The sequence below is a fragment of the Triplophysa dalaica genome, chromosome 6, assembly GCF_015846415.1.
Source record: "Triplophysa dalaica isolate WHDGS20190420 chromosome 6, ASM1584641v1, whole genome shotgun sequence".
NCBI lineage: Eukaryota > Metazoa > Chordata > Actinopteri > Cypriniformes > Nemacheilidae > Triplophysa > Triplophysa dalaica.
The window spans coordinates 26,349,845-26,374,844 of NC_079547.1; the positions used below are offsets into that span (position 1 = coordinate 26,349,845).

Genomic DNA, 25,000 nt, shown 5'->3' on the forward strand with positions numbered 1-25,000 from the left:
ATAGTCAAAGTAGAATAATTCACTCCTTGGTCTCTGATACAGGACAGGAATTAAATAAAACTTCGGAGATAAGAGAAGTTGCTGTACAGTTTTATAAAAAATTATATACAGCTGATTTGATAAATGAAAAGATGACCACTAGTAGTTTTTTTGAAGGTCTGCCAAAACTTGACAAAGAGAGCAATGAAAGTTTGCAACAACCATTCACAGAACAAGAGCTTTATATCGCAATGATGAGTATGGAGAATGGGAAATCCCCTGGGATTGATGGGTTACCCATTGAATTTTATAAAACTTTCTGGTCCATTTTAAGAGAAGATCTCGTATCAGTGTTTGAGGAAAGCATTATTAATGGTTCTCTTCCACTCAGTTGTAGAAGGGCAGTTATCACTCTATTGCCAAAAACAGGTGATCTTCAAAATATAAAGAATTGGAGGCCTGTTTCTCTCTTGTGCTCAGAGTACAAAATCCTGTCCAAAACTTTGGCTACAAGATTGAGTACAATAATAGGGAAGGTGATACACTACGATCAAACATACTGTGTACCAAATAGATCGATTTTTGATAATGTAACACTAATTAGAGATGTTTTGGAAGTTTCAAAGCTGTTTGGTATAAATACTGGCCTTATATCTCTAGACCAAGAGAAGGCATTCGATCGGGTCGAACACCTTTACTTGTGGCATACTTTACAAGCTTTTGGTTTTAATTCTAGTTTTATTGATATGATCAGAACAATGTATTGTGAAATTGAGAGTGTGATTAAAATGAATGGTAGTTTGGGTGCTCCCTTTAAAGTGCAGAGAGGCATTAGACAAGGTTGCGCAATGTCTGGGCTGTTATATGTGCTGGCCATAGAACCACTGCTTTTTAATTTTCGAAACAAGTTAAAGGGTCTAACATTGCCACAGTGTAATAATGCTTTTTATTTATCTGCATATGCTGATGATGTTATTGTTTTTATAAATGATAGTGATGATGTTCAAATTGTACAACAAATTGTTAATGATTTTAAAGATATTTCATCAGCAATTGTAAATTGGGGGAAAAGCGATGCCTTGTTGATTGGGAAATGGGAAGGAGGAAGTCCAACCCTACCGGGAGGATTATTATGGCAAAAAGACGGGTTAAAATATCTTGGCGTTTTTTTAGGTTCTGAATCTTTCATGCTGAAGAACTGGGAGGGAATGGCAAATAAAGTAACAGGACGTTTGAAAAAATGGAAATGGCTGCTTCCTCAGTTGTCATTTAAAGGACGAACGCTCATTATTAACAATCTTGCGGCTTCTTCCCTGTGGCATAGACTTTCATGCGTTGACCCTCCTGTTGGACTCTTAAAAAAAATCCAAGCAGAAATTGTGGATTTTTTTTGGGACAATTTGCATTGGATCCCTCAAAGTGTTTTGTTCCTGGCTAAAGAGGATGGAGGCCAAGGTCTAGTGCATTTGGCAAGTAGATGTGCTGCTTATCGTCTTCAGTTTTTGCAGAAATTTATGCTGGGATCTGAAAGACTCGTATGGAGACCAGTGGCTCAATGCATTTTACGTCGAATAGGTGGACTTGGCCTGGACACTGTTTTGTTTTTAATGGACCCTAAAAAATTGGATTTTAGAGGAGTTCCTGCCTTCTATCGAAGTCTTTTTAAAATATGGAGTCTGTTTAAGCCTCAATGGATGGAACCATCAATGTCCCTGTACTGGCTACTGGAAGAGCCCATTGTGTGTGGAGCACGTCTCGATGTATCTGGTGATGAAATACCAGGTCTTAAAGATGTGTTGTATAGAAGTGGATCTCTACAATTGAAACACATCATAACAAATGCAGGTCCTGATTTTAAAGATGTAGAAGCAGCTTCAGCCTTTTTAAAGGTAAAGTCTGCACGATACATTAAACGTTTTTTAGATAAACTGCAGGGGGTATTGAATGTACAAGAAATAAATTTACTTGATGAGTACAATAAGAAATGTATATTTCCAGATTGTGAAGATTTCTTTCCAGATATAAGTATTGTACCTGATCTTACTTCATTTAATGATATTAATCCCTTGTTGAAGAAGGAACTTGATGGTCAAATTGACTTTTTTGAAGTTAAAGGGAAATCATTGTACAGAAGTATTGTGAAAGTGACAAATATGAAATGGTTAAAGAATAGAAGTGATACTGTATGGAGAGACACATTGGAGATTACTGAAACAACAAAACCAGTGTGGAGGATTCTGTATAAACCTCCCTTACCTAAAAGAGTTGGTGATCTCCAATGGAGGATTCTCCATGGGGCCATAGCAGTTAACTCTTTTGTGGCAATGTTGAACCCAAATGTATGTGAAAATTGTCCTTTTTGTATAGAAAGGGAGACTGTGTTCCATTGTTTTATGTTTTGTAAAAGACTTTCTGTTTTGTTTAGCCTTCTAGAGATTCTGTTCGAATCTTTTGAGGTATGTTTTACAAAGCAGGATTTTATTCTTGGTTGTATGTATACGATTAAGGAAAAATATAAATGTCAGGTGCTTAATTTTATCGTTGGTATCGCAAAATTAGCAATTTATATAACTAGGAGAAATAAAATTGAACAGAAAGGTGAACAAGAACTTATAATAGCATTTAAAAAAATGGTAAAATCACGACTTGTAATTGAGTTTAATTTTTATAAACTAATGAGTACATTGAATATTTTTGAAATTGAGTGGTGCTGTGATAATGTGCTGTGTTCATTAGTTGACGATGAACTGGTTATTTCGGAGGTGTTGATGTGATGTGTTGATGTGAATTACTAATATTAGTATCTATTTAATTTAATTTAATTTAATTTTTTATTGTTTATTTTCTTTCTTAACATTAGTTTGAAAAGCGTGACTTGTTTTGTAAACAGTTTTATTGCCAAGATAGTGTAATGAAGCTTGGAATTTTTTTAAATAAAAAGGATTGTCAAATCTCAAATCTCTCTCACACATACTCACTCTCTCTCTCTCTCTCTCTCTCTCTCACACACATACTCACTCTCTCTCTCTCTCTCTCTCTCTCTCTCTCCCTCTCTCTCTCTCTCTCTCTCTCTCTCTCTCTCACACACATACTCACTCTCTCTCTCTCTCTCTCTCTCTCTCTCTCTCTCTCACACACATACTCACTCTCTCTCTCTCTCTCTCTCTCTCTCTCTCTCACACATACTCTCTCTCTCTCTCTCTCTCTCTCTCTCTCTGTCTCTCTCTCTCTCTCTCTCTCTCTCTCACACACATACTCACTCTCTCTCTCTCTCTCTCTCACACACATACTCACTCTCTCTCTCTCTCACACACATACTCACTCTCTCTCTCTCTCTCAAGATTCAAGATTCAAGATTCAAAGGAGCTTTATTGGCATGATAAAAGAAAATGTACATTGCCAAAGCACAAGATTAAATATAAACATGCAGAAATACAGATTAAGATCAAAAATAAAATAGAATAAAATTAAAAGTCTATAAGTAAAAATCTATATATATACATCTCAATATAAACAGAAAAAGAGTTTTAATTAAAGTTCTCAATGAGGGTGATAGTGTCAGTTTGTGTGTGTTGTCCTGTCAGTTTTGTGTTGTGTTGTGCTGCTTGTTCTTTGGTCGTGGCAGGACTTGACATATCTTGCAGCCAGGTTTGAGCTTCTTGACTTTTCTCCCAGTATGTATGAGATCTTGTCCTTTTGTTGAAACTGGTCAAAGTCTTTGTGTAAGTTTGTAAACTGGGGGAAGAATGTTTCTCTGATGTGTGTGTAGTTGGGACAGGAGAGGAGAAAGTGCAGCTCTGTTTCCACTTGATTGTGTGTGCAGTGTGGACACAGTCGCTCTTCTCTCGGTGTCCATGTGTGTCTGTGTCTGCCCGTCTCTACAGTGAGCTGGTGATCACTGAGTCTGTACATGCTCAACACTTTTCTTAGTTTAGGGTCTGATACGCTTGTGAGCTATTCTGACACTTTATATTCTCTCTTTAGTGACAGATAGCATTCCAGTTTACTTTACTGAGCTGTTGCTTCAGTCCAGTGTTTGAGATATTTCTCTTTTTGTCTTTTGATCATTTGGTTTAGTCTGGCTGGGGTTTGGGGTTGACTTGGGCATGTTTGGGGTTGTAGAGTTAGTTGTGAGATCAGTTGGATGAAGGGGTTTCTCTCTGGGCTCAGCTCTTGATGACTTAAGGCTTTGTGATGGAGTGTGTCTGTGTCGCTGTTCTTAAGGTGTGTGTAGAATTTTAAAGCTCTTTTTTGTATTTTAATGATTAGAGGATACAGTCCTAATTCTGCTCTGCAGGCGTTGTTTGGAGTTTTTCTCTGTACCCGTAGAATGTTTTTACACATTTCTGTTTGCAGAATCTCTATTGGGTGTTTGTCCCATCTGGTGAACTCTTGGTTGGCGAGAGGACCCCAAACCTCACTTCCATACAGCGCGATTGATTCTATAATTGATTGTATTATTTTCAACCAGATTACGGTTGGGATGTCAATTTTGATATTCTTTTTGATTGCGTAAAAGGCTCTTTGTGCCTTGTCTCTCAGGTCATTCACAGCCTTGTTTAAGTTTCCGGTGTTACTAATGTTTATACCGAGATATGTGTAGTTCTTGGTGTGTTCTAGGGGCACGTTGTTTAGTTTGAAACGGTGATGTTGATTTTGGCTACTGGGCTTTTTTTGGAATATCATGACTCGAGTCTTCTTAAGGTTAACCGATAGGGCCCATGTTTGGCAGAAAGTGTGCAGGGTGTCCAGATGTTGCTGTAGACCCTCTTTTGTGGGTGACAGCAGCACCAGATCGTCTGCAAACAGGAGGCATTTCACTTCGGTGTCTTGTAGGGTCGGGCCGGGTGCTGGTGACTGTTCTAGAGCTCCAGCTAATTCATTCATGTAAATGTTAAATAGTGTAGGACTTAGACTACAGCCCTGTCTCACTCCACGACTCTGGGAGAGAAAGTCTGTGTGCTTGTTGCCAATTTTAACTGCAACTGTGTTATTGGTGTACATTGATTTGATGATGTCGTAGGTTTTTCCTCCGATGCCGCATTGAATCAACTGAAGAAAAAGTCCCTCATGCCAGATTGAGTCAAAAGCTTTTTTGAAGTCAACAAAGCATGAGTAGAGCTTTCTTTTATTTTGGTTCGTTTCTTTGTCAATTAAGGTACGAAGAGTGTATATATGATCGGATGTGCGGTATTTGGGTTGGAAACCAATTTGGCATTTTCTCAGGATGTTTTGGTTGTTTAGATATTGGAGAAGTCTGCTGTTAAGAATGTTACAGAGGAGTTTACCTAGATTACTGTTTACACATATTCCGCGGTAATTATTAGGGTCGAATTTGTCTCCACTTTTATGGATTGGAGTTATGAGACCTTGGTTCCAGATTGTGGGAAATATACCTGTACTAAAGATGATATTAAACAGTTTGAGGATGGCGAGTGTAAGTTTTTGGTCTGTGTATTTAATCATCTCGTTTAGGATACCGTCAATACCACTTGCTTTTTGGGATTTAAGTTTTGGTATATTTTGGCCCAGTTCAGTATAGTCTAAAGGGTTTTGGTAATCTTTAATTGTTGACTCCAGAGTGCATAGTTTGTTGTGTAGGTTAGTTTGTTCATGGTTCTTGGTTATTTTACTAAAGAGGTTTGAGAAGTGCTTTATCCATACGTCTCCGTTCTGAATGGGAAGATCTTCATGGTGGGGTTTGTTAAGTGTGTTCCAATGTTCCCAGAAGCGATTTGTTTCTAGAGATTGTTCAATTGCTTTTATCTGGTTTTGTGTATCTTGTTTCTTTTTCTTCCTTAGTGTTTCCTTATATTGTTTAACTTTTTCATGGTAGAGTTGGCGTGTGTTTACATTGTCAGCATCTCTGTGTTTCTGATTTGATAGAATTCTTACTTCTTTTCTAAGGTTTTTACACTCCTTATCAAACCATTTCTCATTTACAGGCTTTTTGTTTGATTTTGTGTTAGTGGGTTTTAGGTTAGATAGCGTTGCAGATATTGTAAAAATTTGGTTAATCCTGTCTACTGCTAAATTTACACCTTCATAATTGTGTGGAAATGGGGTATCGAGGAATTTATTCAGTAGGATTTGAATTTTTGGTTCACGAGTTATGCTTTTGTATGTATCTTCGCAATTTTGTTTCCACCTGAAAGTTTGTTTTAGGGTATGGAGGTGAGTTTGTTTTGATGCCTCTGTGTTAGGTTCGGATCTATTGAGGTAGACAGTGATTTTACTGTGATCTGACAATGGGGATGGTGGGCTAACTGTGAACGCTCTGAGGGAGTTAGGATTCAGATCCGTGATGAAATAGTCTACCGTACTGTTACCCAGCTTAGAGCTATAGGTGTACCTACCGTATGAATCTCCTCGTAGTCGTCCATTGTCCATGTACAGACCCAGTGTGCGACAAAGATGGAGAAGTCTTAATCCATTTTTGTTTGTTGTTTTATCGTAGTTCAGTCTTTGTGTGTGTGTAGGTATGGAAAGGACATCTCCTCCTGGAATGTGTTTGTCTCCCTTGGAGTGAACTGAGTCTGACTCTTCGCCTGTCCTGGCATTTAGGTCACCGCAGATCAGAACTTTGCCCTGTGACTGAAAGTAGTTGATCTCCTCTTCCAGGATCGTGAAACTGTCCTCATTGAAGTAGGGTGACTCTGCTGGAGGGATGTAGGTTGCACACAGGAAGATATTCTTATCTGTTGAAGTGATGGTCTTGTTGATTTCTATCCATGTGTAAAACTGGCCAGTTTTAATCATTTTTGTTGAGTTAGCGTATTCAGATTTATACCATATCAGCATTCCGCCTGAGTCTCTTCCCTGTGTGACACCAGGCAGTTTGACGGATGGAATGATGAATTCTCTGTAGTTTGTAGGGCGACCAGTGGGTCCGTCTCCTCCATGTCTCCTGTAGGATGAGGATGTCTGAGTTTTTTGTTTCAGAGCTGAAGTCTATGTTTTTGCTTTTCAGTCCAAAAGCAGATGACCTCAGGCCTTGAATATTCCAACATGATATTGGAATCTTACACATACTCACTCTCTCTCTCTCTCTCTCTCTCTCTCTCTCTCTCTCTCTCACACACACATACTCACTCTCTCTCTCTCTCTCTCTCTCTCGCTCTCCCACACACACATTTAAATATATCTAACACAGTGGTTCTCAAAATGTTTTGCTGAAGGTCCCTTGTGAGCAGGCGCATTGCTTTGTTACCCCCAAATAAGACTTATGATCGTAAACTTGTAATTTTTATTTTGTACTGTTTTATTTTATTTACAAATTATTTTAGTCAGTGGTGATGTTTGATTGCATAAAACTTTCCATATTTCATGAAATGCCACAAAAACTGTGCCCCCTGACCCATCTCAGGCTGTAACCCACTGATCTAACACATCTATTTAAATGACTCGTTCCAGGATCTCTATCGTTTTAAGTCACAGCTAATTAAAAACGCGTTAACATAATCAAAACAATCCATAATCTTAAAAAACAGATTTTAAACAAACACTACACACAACGTTACAAACATCAAAGAGAAGAGAACATCAGTAATCGACACTCATAATTATAGAATGTAGCTTTCAGATGAAGTAAATGTGAGTTTGATGTTTATTTGACACAGAAAGTTACAAGATCAGCAAAAACACAACCGTTTTATAATATGAATAAACACATCACCTCACCTATCACAATGAAATTATTTTAAATGAATAGAAGTAGCTGCTGCTAAACCATATTCATATATTTGAATATATAAAGTTATATATGATTCTGAAGCTCATGAATTATTAAATCTTTGCCCAATGATAATCATAAGAATAACACTTTAATAATCTTTATCATGCTCTAATGTTCATAAATATCAACACATCTCCTCATTTAATAACAACTCATTGACTGGATCTGGATGAATAATCTCTTTACATTCTGCCAGCAGTCTCTGTTTATATTCATGGTTTTCTCAGTTGTACCACTGACCTGAAAAAAAATACAACATTTAGAATTTCACAGATTCACGATCAAATAAAAGGTAAAGTATGATGCTGAAGTACAGTTTATTTACCCTTGATCTTATTGTAGCAGTTTGAGCAGTTTACTCGATCTCTGTAAACCCACAAAGACTTTCCAATCTCCAGATTCCCAAGAGCTGTGTGACATACAGCACACTGATACACGCACACACACGTGCACACATGCACACACACGCACACACACACACAAACGCGCACACACAGACACAGAGAAACAGACAGTAAATACAGATTCAGAAGAGATGAGGTCATTCATGTCATTTACCGGAGTGTTACCTTGAAGCAGGAGGTGTGACAGGAAATCTGCAGATCTTCTAGAATCATTTTTGCTGATCCAGGGGTGGGTTTACCACAAACTGAACAAACATCACGAGTGCTGACAGTCCTGAAGAAAACATCCACACACACACTGAGTGTCATATCAATCAATCAATCAATCAATCAATCAATATGAGATGAATTAATGTGTTTCTGACCTGCTGGAGGTGAACTCTGAGGATGATGATTTAGAAGGTGAATACACACTTGAGTGAGACTGATCAACTGACATCATGTGTGACCTGACAACAACAACAACACACACACACACACACAGTCACTCTTTTCATACTGTCTCTCTGTCTATACTGTCTCTCTGTCTATACGGTCTCACTGTCCATGCTATCTCTTTGTCTACACCGTCTCACTGTCCGTACTGTCTCTCTATCGGTACTATCTCTCTGTCTATACTGTCTCAATGTCCATACTGTCTCTCTGTCTATACCGTCTCACTGTCCATAGTGTCTCTCTGTCTTTACTGTCTCACTGTCCATACTGTGTCTCTGTCTCACTGTCTATACTGTCCATCTGTCTATACTGTCTCACTGTCCGTACTGTCTCTCTATCGGTACTATCTCTCTGTCTATACTGTCTCAATGTCCATACTGTCTCTCTGTCTATACTGTCTCACTGTCCATAGTGTCTCTCTGTCTATACCGTCTCACTGTCCATAGTGTCTCTCTGTCTATACTGTCTCACTTTCCATACTGTGTCTCTGTCTATACTGTCCATACTGTCTTTCTGTCTATACCGTCTCACTGTCCGTACTGTCTCTCTGTCTATACCATCTCACTGTCCATACTGTCGCACTATCTTTACCGTCTCACTGTCAACACTGTCTCTCTGTCTATATCGTCTCATTGTCCATATAGTTATATGTTTGTACTGTCTCACTGTCCACACTGTCCACACTTTGTACAGTGTTCATTCATTTGTGTGTAGCAGAAAGCGTGTAGTGTATGTCTCACTGGGATGGGGACGATTGTGAATACACACTTCCAGAGCGGCTCGGGATTAGAGTATCAGACAGATCATCCAGCGGAGCACTGACAAAAACACAATGTTGTGAATCAAACCATTTAATGTTGTTGTTGTTATTACTGAAGCATCAGTGTGTTGATATGTTACCTGGATCTTTGACTGCTGTAATAGGTTGTGCTCAGGCTCTCCGATGATGGAGTTGTGCGTGTTGAAGAATAACTGACATCACTGTGTGTGTACACAAACAAATATTACATCATCATGTGTATCAAACTCCACAGTGAATACTGTAACATTTCAACGTATCGCTGTCCACACTGTCTCACTGTCTCACTGTAACACTGTCTGTACTGTCTCACTGTCTGTACTGTCTCACTGTCTGTACTGTCTCACTGTATGTACTGTCTCACTGTCTGTACTGTCTCATTGTCTCACTGTCTGTACTGTCTGTACTGTCTCACCATCTTACTGTCTCATTGTCTTAATGTCCACACTGTCTCACTGTCTTACTGTCACACTGTCTTACTGTCTCACTGTCTGTACTGTCTCACTGTCTGTACTGTCTCATTGTCTCACTGTCTGTACTGTCTCACCTTCTTACTGTCTCATTGTCTTAATGTCCACACTGTCTCACTGTCTGTACTGTCTCACTGTCTGTACTGTCTCATTGTCTCACTGTCTGTACTGTCTCATTGTCAAACTGTCTGTACTGTCTCATTGTCTCACTGTCTTACTGTTACACTGTCTTACTGTCTCACTGTCTCACTCTCTCACTGTCTGTACTGTCTGTACTGTCTCACTGTCTTACTGATGGCAGAGCTGAGAATGGAAAGCGGTGACCTGACAAGTGCTAAGAGGATAGAGCTGGATAAAGGACGCGACAACTTTGTTTTTCCTACAACATTTCAAATGCTATTAGATTGTTAATGATAATCTTTAATCCTTAATTTTTATATTTTTACTAAGCCTTGTTGTGCAAGCACTGTTGAGCTTGTGCAGAGGCAGCAGCTTTTGCCAGAGGGGAACTGGAATCCCCTGGTTGGGCCTGGGTTCCCCTGAGGTTTTTTTTCTCGATGGGAGTTTTGGGTTCCTCACCACCGTTTGCATATTGTTTTGCACTATCTGCCTGGCCGGGGGGGCTGCTTTCGAATTCATACTTGTATTCAATGTGTCTCATGTACAGCTGCTTTGTAACAATGAAAATTGTAAAAAGCGCTATATAAATAAAGTTGAGTTGAGTTGAGTACTGTCACACTGTCTTACTGTCTCACTGTCACACTGTCAAACTGTCTCACTGTCGGTACTGTCTCATTTTCTCACTGTCTTACTGTCTTACTGTCTCACTGTCCACACTGTCTTACTGCCCACACTGTCTGTACTGTCTCACTGTCTTACTGTCCACAATGTATGTACTGTCTTTCTGTCCACACTGTCTGTACTGTCTCACTGTCTTTCTGTCCACACTGTCTGTACTGTCTCACTGTCTAACTTTCCACACTATCTGTACTGTCTCACAGTCTGTACTGTCTCACTGTCTAACTGTCCACACTGTCTTTTTGTCCACACTGTCTTACTGTCCACACTGTCTTTACTGTCCCACTGACTTTCTGTCCACACTGTCTGTACTGTCTCACAGTCTGTACTGTCTCACTGTCTAACTGTCCACACTGTCTGTTCTGGCTCATTATGTGTACCGTCCACACTTTGTACAGTGTTCATTCATTTGTGTGTAGCAGAAAGCGTGTAGTGTATGTCTCACTGGGATGGGGACGATTGTGAATACACACTTCCAGAGCGGCTCGGGATTAGAGTATCAGACAGATCATCCAGCGGAGCACTGACAAAAACACAATGTTGTGAATCAAACCATTTAATGTTGTTGTTGTTATTACTGAAGCATCAGTGTGTTGATATGTTACCTGGATCTTTGACTGCTGTAATAGGTTGTGCTCAGGCTCTCCGATGATGGAGTTGTGCGTGTTGAAGAATAACTGACATCACTGTGTGTGTACACAAACAAATATTACATCATCATGTGTATCAAACTCCACAGTTAACACTTTTTGTGAATGTGATGAATCTGTGCACACCTCAGCTTGAAGTTCTCTGAGCTCTCTGGAGTTTTTTTACTTTGAGTCTCATCCATTATAAGAGAACTTGAGCTAGAGCTGCTGATGATCCGTCTGTTAAAACATTTCACATTTAGACCAAACGAGTCGTTAAATAAATATACGTAGTTGCAAATGTTAGTTTTGACCTCTAAACACACTCACTTAGTAGTAGTCACAGAGGAAGTGGGCGATTCTTGTGAGTATGACGCATTTTCATATCTTAAAAGACAAACAACATGAGTCACATACAGCTGAGAAATTTGATCATGTGATGAACGATGATGAATCTTACCTGCTTGGGCTCTTAACAGGTGATGGACTGACAGGTGTTTTCACACTAGTGTATAATAGAGAAATACAGTTTTATATCATACAGACATACAGAATGAATCATGTGATGATTTCATGGAATATTACATCATCTCTTTCATGCTGGAGCTGGTGGATGTGACGGATGACACAGGTGGTGGAGGTGGAGGTAAACTGTTTACACAAACACACAATCAATGACGACGTGAACTGAACCATGTTGAAAGATAAAACATATGTGACAAGTGAAGACTTACATCACAGGTGGGACGGGTGCAGGACTGGGGTTTTTTTCTACTCTATAACATATAAATTAAACACAAGATCAACTCTTTTCCATCAATATTCAAAGATCAAATCACAGCAGAGAATGTTCACACAAGTGATGACAAAATAAACAAGACACCCACCGATTGATCGTCTGAGAGACTGTGACCTCTGGAGACTTCTCACCGAAGGATCTTTTAACAGGACTATTTACCCTGTAAAAACACAAAACACAGCGCTCGTGTTCGATAAACGCTGAAGATAAAGAATGAGAGGTTTCACTATTCTCCACCTACGTTTTATTGCTTGTGTTCGCGCCTGAAAAAACACGGGCGGTAAAACTCGATGTGTTAGGTGAGGTCTTGACCGCTGGATTCCTGCAACACAACATCTCTCATGTTTAGTGGTTTATGTCTGGTTCACTCAACGTTCTTTAGTGTAGAAAGAGGAGCTGATCTCACTTGACCGGAACGGGAGGTTTGCGGGGCGTCACGGAGCTCTTAGTTGTTGTGCTGATGCTACAAGAACACAATGAAGAATCAACCATCTGATTTCAAGTTCATAAACAAGTTTTGAAAAGAAAACCCCACCTGCTTTTATTGAGCGCCTGACTGTCACCAAATCTGTCGAGAGATCATAAACAGATTAAACTGATCATTTGTCTGAACACACACTTGGGTTTCTAAAATGCTTTGAAGGTAAAAGATTATAGATCACTGTTTGGTGAGAGAGTTGACGGATGTCCCAGAGTTCACCGGGGGGCTGAAATGACACAACGTCACAGAGGAGGTTTATAATCTAACCTCAAGTCTGACGAATGAATGAATCTACGTTCATTGTAGAAAATTACATTTCAAATCATTTTATTGATTTCTGTGATAGTATCCATTCTGGGAAATCACAGGGTTGAACATCCCTCATATTTCCATGTGAGAACTCTGGTTGTACCTGTCAGAATCATCTGTTGATTTCAGCCGTCCCAGGATAGATTTACCAAAGTTTGGATCGTAACTACAAAAGAAAATCAGAAGTATTTAAGATCTGCATCTGTCACTCAGATCAACTCTATTTGTTTGTGATGGAGTCGTACTCGACCGCTTCGTCCTCCTCAACATCTCGTCTGATCCAGCTGCCGTCCTTTAACATGGTTCTTCTTCGGCCGCTGTCTTCCATCATCTTGGGATTCAAAAAACCTGCGACACATTGTGTGTGTGTGTGTGTGTGTGTCTCTTAAAATAGATTCATTGTCTTAACACAAAACATCATTTGTATTGATTGACTTTCACATGTTATAAGCATGTGCGGTAAATAAAGGAACACAAGGATCTTGAGTTGTCATTCTGAAGCAGATGTGTGATGTCTGTTGTGTACTGTGATCAGCACATGCAATGTTAAAGTGAATGCATGTGTGTGTGCATGTACATGCAGTCAAGTTCACATGCATATTTGTGTTAGGTGTTTGTTCTGACGTCTCGTTACCTTTTTGGCAGTTCTCTAGGTGTGACCTGAAGTTACTCGTCCTGATCAACCAGCAGACGCCCCCTTCAAGAACTCTAAACAATTACTACACACCCTGACAGTGACAAATATCTCATTACCTGCATTCTGTCTCTGACTCAGCTGTCACTCATTTACAGAACCAACAAATCAAATACACGGTAATTCTGCTTTTATCTCACGCTGGCTGTATCTTGACTTTCTAATCACATGACGTATACAACATACAGAAATGTGAAAATGTGTGTGATTGGATTAGTTCATTAATGTCTCTCACACACAAATGCTTTTTAAAACACCTCAGTGATGTCTAACACTTATAATGTGATAAATAAGAACAGATAAATAATCACACACACACAAAATACTCAAAAACACTTACATTTGTGTGATGTGATGTAATGGAGGTGGATTCACTCACCTGTGTTTGACAGGAACCTGTGATGATGTGAATGTGAATGAAAGTGTTGATGTTAAAGTTCTGCTGCCACACCCTCTTCTGATCTCTCAGCCAATGAGAGGCCTTCATTCTCAAGCAGTAAACCTGAAGGGTGAGTTCTCAATACTGTACACCTGTCACTAACACAAACACACATCACACATGAACATTCAGAAACATCACTTTGTAATGTTGGATGTGTAAATACGTTTTATGGGCTTTAAGTTACGAAACTTTGACTGTGAAATACATGAATGTCGACCTTATTTTAGTGTTTATTGACGTAAATAAAGATTTTTCTTACCACACTACCTCGTGTTTGAGAATGATGTGTGATGTTGTGTGCGGGTATTAAAACACTTTTACAGATGCTCCTTTTATTAATGAAGAACAATTTGAACAGTATTATACAAATAAGAGTACATACAACTATACAAGTCAGGGGTCTCACAAAAGACAGGAGAAAAAACTTAAACTGAAGGGAATTTTACATAAAACGCTTGTATTTATTAAACTTTATAGTTTTCCTTACGTTTAAGTTTTTACTTGTTCATATTGTTTCCCAATTTGCTTTAACTTCATTTTTAGAATGTTTAAAGTTGGGTATATTTTGACACCATTTATGCTCTTGAGTGTACACAAATGAATTGTTTCTGCCTTCTACTGGCAGCACCTGAAAACTACAATCCATCAAATTACCCAGAACGCCCCGCGACACCGCGCCATTTTCGCGAGTGCGCGCGTCGCTGCAGACTACAGCCTTGTTTAATTGGGTCACGAGACACACGGAGAAATACTCGAACTGATCCTCAGTAAAGAGTCTGATCTCATCTGATCGATCTCCCGCCGAACCGTCACATCGAGCGAGAGCCAATGATCGCGTTGGGTCGCGCCGCTCGGATGAAGTGTTCACGCGCGGGCCCGGGCTGATGCGACACGGATCACTGACGGAACCAACAACACAAACAAAACAGGTACACACACACACACGCACGCACGCACACACTAAACACTGACAGAGACCCTCACACACAACAACACACTCACACAACAGCACAACACGGAGTTGAGTCATGAGATTTAATGTAAATATAACACATAAGTCACGTGACACGAGTCAGTAAACGACGGCAACTATCATTATTGTGTAGTGTTGTTATACAGCAGTGCAGGACGTGTAAAACTGTTTTGATCATTGTGTGGAGTTGTATTCACCCTGCAGGTGTTTGTTGCATTGATCCATGAGTGTTGAGTTGTAGAAGCTTCAGTCATGGCTCAATGGATTCTGAAGAAACTGCGTCATCATCTGTCAGATGAATTAAATGTTTTGTGTGTCAATAAACAGGTTACTTATCATCACTCGCACACTTTACTGCTTTTTGTTCCTCAGAATGATACGAGGTCAGAAACGAGGAGATGATCAGGAGGAGGGACCAGCATCTGGACCCGCCGCGCTGCATAAGAGACTCCGGGGCGAGGACTCAGAGGAGCTCCGCGATCATGAGGATGTGACGGTGGACTGGAGTCAGCTGCCGCAGGAGATCTTACTACAGATCTTTCAGTTCCTGCCGCTGCTGGACCGGGCGTTCGCATCACAGGTGTGCTGGGGCTGGAATCAGGTCTTCCACATGCCCGAACTCTGGAGATGCTTTGAGTTTGAGCTCAACCAGCCCGCCAGCTCGTACCTGAAGGCCACTCACCCCGACCTGATCAAACAGATCATCCAGAGACACTCCAACCACCTGCAGTACGTCAGCTTTAAGGTACATGACACACTGATACACGCACAATGTCCTTTACACATCAGAGCGGATTTGAACATGAAACCGTGTTTGGCAGTGTGAGAACTGCGTTGAATGAATTCAGCTTGTCAATAGTGATTGAAGAATGCATTGTGTGTTTCCAGGTGGACAGCAGCACAGAATCTGCAGAAGCGGCCTGTGATATTCTGTCTCAGCTGGTCAACTGTTCTCTGAAGACTCTGGGGCTCATCTCCACCGCTCGACCCAGCTTCATGGAGCTGCCCAAAGTCAGTCCCGCGCTCTCGGGTTCACCTCTTGTGCCGCTGGCCAGAGATATTGTTTATGTTAAGCGTCTGTGTTTTCTCTCCTCAGTCTCATTTCATCTCTGCCTTGACGGTGGTGTTCGTCAACTCTAAATCTCTGTCATCGCTGAAGATCGACGACACGCCGGTGGACGACCCGTCACTCAAAGTGTTGGTGGCCAATAACAGCGACACGCTGAAGCTCTTGAAAATGAGCAGCTGCCCGCACGTGTCGCCTGCAGGTGATGTCATCTTTTACAAAATAACGTACAGGAACTAACTGCTCACACGCACGTGTTACAAATATGATGAGCGTGTGCCATGACTGCAGGCCAACTGATGCGTGTTGTTCACAGGGATCCTGTGCGTGGCGGATCAGTGTCACGGCTTGCGCGAGTTGGCGCTCAACTATCACCTGCTGAGCGATGAGCTGCTGTTGGCCCTCTCGTCCGAGCAGCATGTCCACCTGGAGCACCTGCGCATCGACGTGGTGAGTGAGAACCCCGGCCAGCACTTCCACACCATCAAGAAGAGCAGCTGGGACGCCATGGTGCGCCACTCGCCCAAATTCAACCTGGTCATGTACTTCTTCCTGTACGAGGACGAGTTCGGGCCCTTCTTCCACGACGAGCTTCCCGTCACGCACCTGTACTTCGGCCGCTCGGTCAGCAAGGAGGTTTTGGGTCGTGTGGGGCTGACGTGCCCGCGGCTGGTGGAGCTGGTGGTGTGCGCCAACGGCCTCCGTCCTCTCGACGAGGAGCTCATCCGGATCGCCGAGCGCTGCAAACACCTGTCGGCCATCGGTCTGGGCGAGTGCGAGGTGTCGTGCAGCGCGTTCGTGGAGTTTGTGAAGATGTGCGGTGGGCGCCTCACGCAGCTCTCCATCATGGAAGAGGTTCTGGTGCCGGATGATAAGTATGAACTGGATGACATCCATTGGGAGGTGTCCAAGCACCTGGGTCGGGTCTGGTTCCCTGACATGATGCCTACGTGGTAGACCTTTGGAGTGCCAGCGGCGCAAAACAGTTCCCCCTCCCCCCCTCAGCCCTTACCTGACGGTGACCCTCTGGAGGAGAGCGAGCGAAACTCGACTGGATTCTGTTCTATACTGCAGCTGAATTACAAGACGCATATTTACACCCCTCTGTGTTTAATCAACAGTCAGAGGTCCTGTCAGTCTGTGTGTGTGTGTGTGTGTGTGCTTGTAATGTGTGTGTAGTATGTTTGTGTGTATACTTGTTTTCCATTCTCTCTCTCTCTCTCTTTCTCAGCAGTTGATGTTTTATTGGTTTGTTAAGAGTGCAACAGACACTCAAAGTGATGTCATGACCAATCTGAGCTGTGAGTGACAGGCTGAAATCACTTGACATTTGATCCTCAGTGGTTTATTTAAGGCTTTTTACCAAATGAAGTATCAGCCCGTCTGGTGGGTTAACATGGTTGAAGCTAATCGTTCAGATGTTTCTCTTTTTCTTTGCTGAAGTCATTTGTTATAGATAAATAAGAATGTTTTTTTTTTTTTTATCTGATGGTTTCATTTCTCGGTCTGGTTGGAAGGACAATCACCTGAATGTTTCAATTACATTCACGCTGAATAATCTGTGTCCGCTCGCTCATCCCTGGGCTTCATCATGATGTCATCTCTGTTTTAGTCTGTAATACACACTGTAAAAAATGAAAAGTTGACTTAGCTTAAAATTTCAAGGCAACTCGCAGCACAGCTTTTTGAGTTGACTCAACTTCTGGCCAAGTATTTCACCCAACTCAATTAACTGAGTAATGTCACATGACTGTCAATTGAAAAAAAGTAGTTGAACCAACTTAAAATAAATATGCAACAATCAAATTTCTGAGTTCACTCAACTATAGACTTAGTTGACCCAGCTCAAACGATGATGTTTTATATAATTGTTCTATTGTTATATACACGCTCTACTTAAGTAACTGCTTAAGCTGTTTGTGTTTTAAACATTATAGTAGTGGCCTCACAGCTACATAAACTTCAGTCCTCAACACTGCGCACATGAGCCTCAATCATGTTATCAATCATCAAACATCATAAAATATCATATAGTTATAAAAGGAACTCTTAATACTAAAGGTAACTAACAATGATAACAAGAAACATAGCCAGCAAACACTAAAATAGCAATCATTTTAATAATTTTAACCGGGGAATTGTGAATTTTGCAATGCATGCTTTGAACTTTCAAACACTAGAATTGTTTTGTGAGATTACACAGTTTGGCAAGTTGGTCAAACTTCTTGAAGCGCTTTGGACAATCACTTAGATATCTAAGTACAGTAAACAAAATAATATTTGTTGGTACCACATTTAGACTTATTTTGTTCAGCATACTCAAAATAATTCATTCTTCAAGTTACTTTATTACCTTTGTTTGGAGAACAAGTTGAAGTTGTATTTTACAGTGCTTCAGTTATTTGTTTTACGGTAGGAAGTGTTTCTTCAGTTTATACAACTGAGGGAAAAGTATAGAAACAGGTGGTTTGTTCAGTTATTCTGTCAGGTTTATATAACACACAGTTTCATCATTCAGCAGAAGGTCTTCAGTGGGTCTGATCCACACATATCTGCTCTGGATGGAAACGCTTCTGTTCTCATATGATTTATGATTTGTGAGTTCTTAGTCTGCGTGGACATACCATATTATTTCCCCCCTGCACTTTATATAGAAATGTATTTCAAAAATGTACATAGTATAAGATGAGTTGTGTCAATATTTCTCCTAATTATTATGACGTTATTCTTCACATTATTATTTTTTCCTGTGCTTAAAAGGAATAGTGATATAAGCAATGGAGTTAGTTAATTGTTTTCTTTCAGGCACTTAATTCCTCTCAGCTTCAGTTCATTGATCATGACTACATAGTTTTAATTCATTAAAAAGGTTCATGTTGTTGTGAAAATTTTTCTGTTGTTTTGGGATAAACTTTTGTAAATGTAGTAATTGTTCCTATTAGTTTTTTTGCGATCACATTGGCATTTAATTGTAATAAAATCATTGGCAAAAAAAGCTGTAATATTTGTGTAATGTGTGTAAATTGCAACGTGATGAACAGGGTGATTTTTATTAATACTGTAGCAGGGGTAATCTGGGAAATGACTTAATAAAGTTTTGGTTTAAATTGATAATCAAACATTTGCTGTTGAGCAGTTTTTTATTACAATGTTCTGAATAGTAATGTGTTATTTTCTCCTCTGTTGACATCAGTCAGTTGTGAGGACAAAACATCATCATCATCGTCATTATTATTTCAGGACAAATTGATGCTTCAGTAAATCTTCATCTGTGTGAATCAATGAATGCCCTTGAGTTACCACACACACACCAGCCCTTCCTGATTGTGTCGCCATAGTAACCGCATCTCTGTGGCTCCGCGCATCATTACACTCAACTTCAGTGCAGCTGTTTGTTTTAACCACCTTGGAAACATGATTGTCAGATAAACAAAAGTTTAAATAAACTTGAAGTTCTGTTCAGATTCACATTCATTTAAATATCGCATAGGCAGGCTGAATTGCCCTCATGCTAAAGCTCTGAACTCTTAAACGAACACTACACCCAAAAATGAAATTTGTGGCATCATTTACTCGCCACCCTCACGTACTTGTATTAATGACTTTGTTCTGATGAACACAGAGAAAGATATTTTGAAGAATGTAATTAATTTCCAGTTTTGGGACATCATTGACTACCATTGGGAAAAATTAAATGGTTGTCAAAGGTGCCCAAGAACTGTTTGTTCTCCTGCCTGTACCTTTAAAACATTCCCTTCAACCTTCTGTTAATGAGTTCTCATCTTGACATCATCGTGATGTATTAAATATGAAAGAATGTCAAGAATTGTTTAACTCCTGATGAATAAAAGATACTTCACAATTATTACAGAGATGAAGATGAACAGTCAGTACAGTACATTTATTGTGACAGAAGATGTGTGTTCAAACATTTCAACTGTGATGCACGTCTGCTCTCAGGTGACACCGAAGCTATAAAAAACTGTGAATATTTTTCATTTAATAGAATGACAGTATGGTGAATAATTATGGGATAGAAATGTTGACGGACAGGCAGCAGAGTAAATACTGTGTGTGAAGTTAACATTTTTGCTGATTTCAGAAAACCAACAATGCAACCCAACAAAAATAAGATTAGCTATCAAATCTTACTTTTGTATCGAAAGTGATTTTAAAACATGTATTTAGTCTCTGATGAAATGAATCACCTTAAATAATTTGTTCACCCAGATCTCATCCCCTATTGCCTCCCATAATATTTATTATCCCTACTATGGCAGTAAATGGGGTATGAGATCTGTTTGGTTACTAATATTCTTCCAAATATCTTCCTTTGTGTGCAGCAGAAAAAACATGTTTAAACAGGTTTGGAACAATCTGAGGGCGAGTAAATGATGACAGAATTTTCTTTTTTTGGGTGAACTGTCCCTTTAAAACCCTTCACTTTACTCAACAATGGAATTATTTCTTTCTATTAAACCAATGCCAGTCTCTGACAGTGGTTGCGTCATTTTATTTCTTTTTGTGAAATCTTTACCATTTTGAAACGATATTTGTTCGTGTAAAGAGATTTTTATTTCAGTACATTATTACGCGCACATACAGCTTACATATGAAAAGATGATGACATTTTTAGGGCTATGAGATCTGCTACGATCACTGTTTCTGCCCGTCACGACCATCGATCACTCTATAACTCCCCGATTATTATCAGACATGATCAATATATTAGAATATTCCTGTGCGCTCCTGCTGCATTTATATAGCGTGAAAAAAACACGCAGAAGCACTGACGTCATTTGATGGTCAACCAGCAAGCTCTGAGACGCGGCTCGGTGATTGGCTGGTTCAGGGGAGAACGGCTTTTCTCTGGATAGATTAGGAAACTGAACACCGTTGGCTCAAAGGCGCGCCCTTGTTCCTACATTTTGGCTCAACGGGTCTAACTCTGTCAACGGAAACATCCGGGGAATGACACGCACGTTTGTCGCCATTACGGCTCTTCGTCCCCGAGCTTCATAACCTTGGAAGGGCGGGGCGTTCGCGTTCTGAACCGGAGTAGCAGGAGGAGAGAAACCTGCGGAAAACCGTTACACGGCAGCGCTGCTTTTCTTTCTGCACACCGAGCCGCTTTAACGGAAGATTAAGGCGTGTGCCGGTGCATCAGCAGGACAACGATGAGCGCATTCCGACGGCCACTGAGGCGGTAGCGCCGTTGAATGGCTTTTGACGTTCCAGGCGGATCGTCGGGAACGCTCGAGCCATTTGGGCGCATCAGCGCGTTTTTTGCGGCCGTTCGCCTCAGATTGACATCCATTATTTGAAGCGGCAGCGCGGATGCTGCGAGCCGAAACCCGGTGCGTTGTTTTTTCCTGACATCAGCTCAGCATCACCCACATCCTCGTCCTGCGCGAGGAGACATCCTAAGACGCGCGGCGGTCGTCGACGGGAATCTGGGGGATTTACAGGGATCCGGGTGTCGACCGGGCGGAGGGCGAAATCGTCTGATCTGATCTGATTCGGACTGGACTGATTCTAAGGGGCTCTGATCGATAGTTCCTCTCAACAGCCGAAGCATCAGACCGACCGTGTGGTCAATTAGAGGTTTTCTGAGGGAAATCTCGGCGGCGGGAGAATGGCTGACGACGACGTGCTGTTTGAGGATGTGTACGAGCTCTGTGAGGTGATCGGGAAGTGAGTGATCACGTCAATTCTGTCCTTCACTCGCTTATCGATATTTAGTGTCCTATTGTGTTTGCGTGTTTCATTTGACAGTGATGTTCATTGAAGTGTGTGTGTGATTGTGAGCCTGCTGTCAGTTGTGCTTTGTAAAGGTGAATTGTGTGTTGTGACTTGAACATTTATTCCAGCTGATCGTGTGTCTGGTGTGATAGTGGGCCTCGTGTGTGTGTGTGTGTGTGTGTGTTATAATCAGCTATATTGTTTGAATGTGTTTCTCACTCATTTATATCATCATATTATACATTTATGCTCATTACTGTTACAACAAAACCTGTTCGCTTCAGTTCTCTCACCCCTAAAACAACAAATGAGAGATTTACACGACGATGATGTAATATTAGTTTAGTTTATGATTATAACTCCTTCAACATTTTTTTTGTTTTTTAGTTACTATAACGAGAATTGGAGGGCTTCATTAAAATAATATTTGTAATGCATTCTATGACAAGATATGTTTTGTCTAACATATGTTGCTATTGTAGGACACACAATGTTTGTTTTCAGAATGATGGCAGTACACATGATGATGATGTCACCACAGCTTGTGTTCTCCTGACCTGTGCATGTGACTTTATGTTGCTGAATCCTACACACACACACACACACATGTATGTTTTATTATCTCCGTGAGGACAGTCCATAGGCATAATGAGTTGTATACTGTACAAACTTTATATTTTATCCCCTAACCCAACCCCTAAACCTAAAGATCATAGAAAACTTTTTGAATTTTTTGATTTTCAAAAATATTATTTCTGTACAATTTATAAGGTTTTGTGGGCGTGAGGACCTCAATTTTGGTCCCCACAGTGACACGAGTCCCCATGAGTTGGTGTGTATTTTAGGTTTAGGTCCCCACTGACATATAAAAACCAAGTCACATGCAGTTTAACTCCTCCATCACCTATTTGATATTTTTAACTGAGGTGATATTGGTGAGCAGGTTTTAGTTAGCGTGGATGTTGTGTTAATCTGGTTTTAACTGGCCTGCGTGTGTTTTAAATAGAAGGTATGTGTGTGTGTTTCCTCTGGAGTAGGGTTAGAAGTCCTGTGTCTTCTGTCACTACACTACAGTAACAACTAACGGTTGTGTTTTATTGTGTACTCATTGCACCGATGGCATTTCAAGAGTGAATTCAGTTTAGAAAGCAGTTTTCACATGTGTGTGTGTGTGTGTGTGTGTGTGTGTGTGTGTGTTTGCAGACCCTCAGAAGCAGGTGGACGTTAGCTCTGGTGATCATGTGACTAAAGTGTCTGTGATTAAACCGTCTCAGTCATGTGAGGTGTAACGCACCTGTAGAACTATAGAGAAAACAGATTATCAGGTCGTCATTATTTTTACTCATTGTGAAGATTCCCCAAACAACCTATTATTGAAATGAAATAATCAACAAGAAAATGAAGGGGTGTGGCTTGTTTTTTTTGTATTATAGTAGAATTAGTTTGATTCAGAAATAGTGCTGGTAGCAGACTGACGCAGTTACCAGACCATCCAAACTATCAAACGCAAAGAAAAATCATCATGAGAAGATGAGAAGAACATTTAGTATTTACAAATAAACATTATGAGCACACATGAATTAATAAAATAATAATAACCCACACAAGCATGGATAAATCAATGTTAAACACTGCAGTATTCTATACAACATATACACACATGTGACAAGTATGTCCTCTGAAAAATAAGTGATGTCCACAGTTATGGCAATGTTTCATTTCTTCTTGTGTGAAGTGACTTGAGAACAGACTGGATTTCCTATCAGAACGGTTATCATCCACACGTCATTCTTCTTCACTTTGACTTCAATCATTTAACGTGGCAGTTCTTCAATACTTTTGCCTTTTATTTACTTTGCAAAGCTGATTTTGACTCTGCTTGGACACTGAGCAAGTGTTAGTAGTCTCTTGAAATCTCTTGTGTCCTGATGCTGTGTGTGCAGGACTGAAGAGAGCTGAAGTTCTTAATCAATCTGTCTGATGCTCTTAAACCACACCAATATATCTTGATAGGGATTTATGCCCTGTTAATTGTTCATCAGTGTCCTCTCCTGTCCTGACAAGAAATCATTCATCAGACCGATTGAAGCAGAGACCTCATGGTCTTCCTGCACATGTAGCTGGTGTGAAGAAATCCCAGCATGCCTGAAGAAGGGGGATACGTCGAGCAACAAATGTCAGCCTTGCTAAGCTGATACTTGGAGTATTAAATGTGTATGAAATATAAACTTGAATTCTTTGTGTGACAATATGAACATGTTTAGAGTTTCTCTAAAGTTTCTCTATCATGACAGTAGACAGCTCTTTCACACTGGATTGGACTCTTAAAGGGGTGATAGGACATCATTTCACCATTTGCTTTTGATTGAATGTGTTATATAAGCCTTTGTGCATGTTTCAGAAGTCCAAAGTCACAAAACTCAAAGTTTTTGCACAAAAGGATTTACTATTAACTAAAAGACAAGTCTGATCCAGATCTGCCTAATGGATTAACACACGGTATGCAACAGTTGCAATGGCCAGTTCATTTTCAAAAGGCAATGCCAACATGCGGTAAGCGGCAAAACGCAGGGAGCCGGTGCAAAAGCGGTCCTCATGCATCCAAAATCCTGCAACTTTTTGCGGCAGGCCCAGCTGAAGATACAAATATTTCATCTCTTTTTGAAGGGCAGCAGCAGCCACATCGGCTTAAAGTGCTGTGTACCGTTAGAGTCCACCATAAAACGCCTCGATCAATCAATCACGCCCCCATATTTCTACGTCAGTATGTGGTAATGTTTGCATGATGCTGCCCAAATCTACGCAAAAAAGAAGGCGTGGCTTCCGTTATCACTGCTGTGGTGCTGCAGCCGCCATGTCACCGCTGAAATGCACAGGGGGTCGATCAGGCAGAACACATTTTTTGCTGTTAGACGTGCCTAAGAGTCAACCAACAGAGCAGCGCCACGCGCCTCGTGTTATCAAACATAGAAAGGACGTTTTTTCGTGATCGCCCACTAAGACAATATGAAAACATACCTCTGTAAAGTGTCCTTCTGGTCGATCTGGTGAGGTAAATTCTCCTGACTAGGTTTGAAGGCAAAACCGATGCTGCTTCTATCTTTATGCACATATGTACTTATGCTATTCATCATAACCGGTCCGACGCAAATTCACTCCGAGTGTGTGGTGAGGCAAAGTGATGAAAGTTTAGGCATGAGAGGTGCGCACTGTGGACTTTCACACACTGTCTGGCCTCTGCTGCG

At 40.6% G+C, this 25,000-nt stretch overlaps 3 protein-coding genes across 10 annotated transcripts in view; 2 read left to right on the forward strand and 1 right to left on the reverse strand.

The window, feature by feature from the left end:
• Positions 1-7,567: 7,567 nt before the first annotated feature.
• On the reverse strand, positions 7,568-13,894 carry LOC130425056 (sciellin). Its single transcript, XM_056751098.1, has 22 exons — positions 13,873-13,894; positions 13,473-13,535; positions 13,084-13,186; positions 12,942-13,004; positions 12,711-12,755; positions 12,584-12,616; positions 12,455-12,511; positions 12,290-12,370; positions 12,137-12,208; positions 11,984-12,025; positions 11,835-11,900; positions 11,710-11,754; positions 11,580-11,636; positions 11,397-11,489; positions 11,226-11,306; positions 11,066-11,143; positions 9,454-9,534; positions 9,294-9,371; positions 8,484-8,567; positions 8,284-8,392; positions 8,040-8,142; positions 7,568-7,954 (listed from the first exon to the last, which is right to left on the reverse strand). The coding sequence occupies exons 3-22, from the start codon at positions 13,167-13,169 to the stop codon at positions 7,938-7,940; spliced, it is 1,371 nt and encodes a 456-aa protein (XP_056607076.1). The 5' UTR covers positions 13,170-13,186; positions 13,473-13,535; positions 13,873-13,894; the 3' UTR covers positions 7,568-7,937.
• fbxl3b (F-box and leucine-rich repeat protein 3b) lies at positions 13,525-19,132 on the forward strand. The gene is made up of 7 exons (XM_056751099.1): positions 13,525-13,651; positions 13,925-14,041; positions 14,600-14,903; positions 15,320-15,692; positions 15,836-15,958; positions 16,044-16,215; positions 16,330-19,132. The coding sequence occupies exons 4-7, from the start codon at positions 15,321-15,323 to the stop codon at positions 16,968-16,970; spliced, it is 1,308 nt and encodes a 435-aa protein (XP_056607077.1). The 5' UTR covers positions 13,525-13,651; positions 13,925-14,041; positions 14,600-14,903; position 15,320; the 3' UTR covers positions 16,971-19,132.
• A 1,895-nt stretch (positions 19,133-21,027) lies between these two features.
• The window catches only part of caskb (calcium/calmodulin-dependent serine protein kinase b), a 29,660-nt gene continuing 25,687 nt past the window's right edge, over positions 21,028-25,000 (forward strand). For 3 of the 8 annotated variants that reach the window (XM_056751090.1, XM_056751092.1, XM_056751096.1), the window contains exon 1: positions 21,030-21,707. In XM_056751090.1, the coding sequence (XP_056607068.1) occupies positions 21,649-21,707 (59 nt within the window). In that variant the 5' untranslated portion in view covers positions 21,030-21,648. Of the gene's footprint in view, positions 21,708-25,000 lie in introns of all 8 variants that reach the window. The other 5 variants (XM_056751093.1, XM_056751095.1, XM_056751094.1 and 2 more) reach the window with 3 other exon arrangements.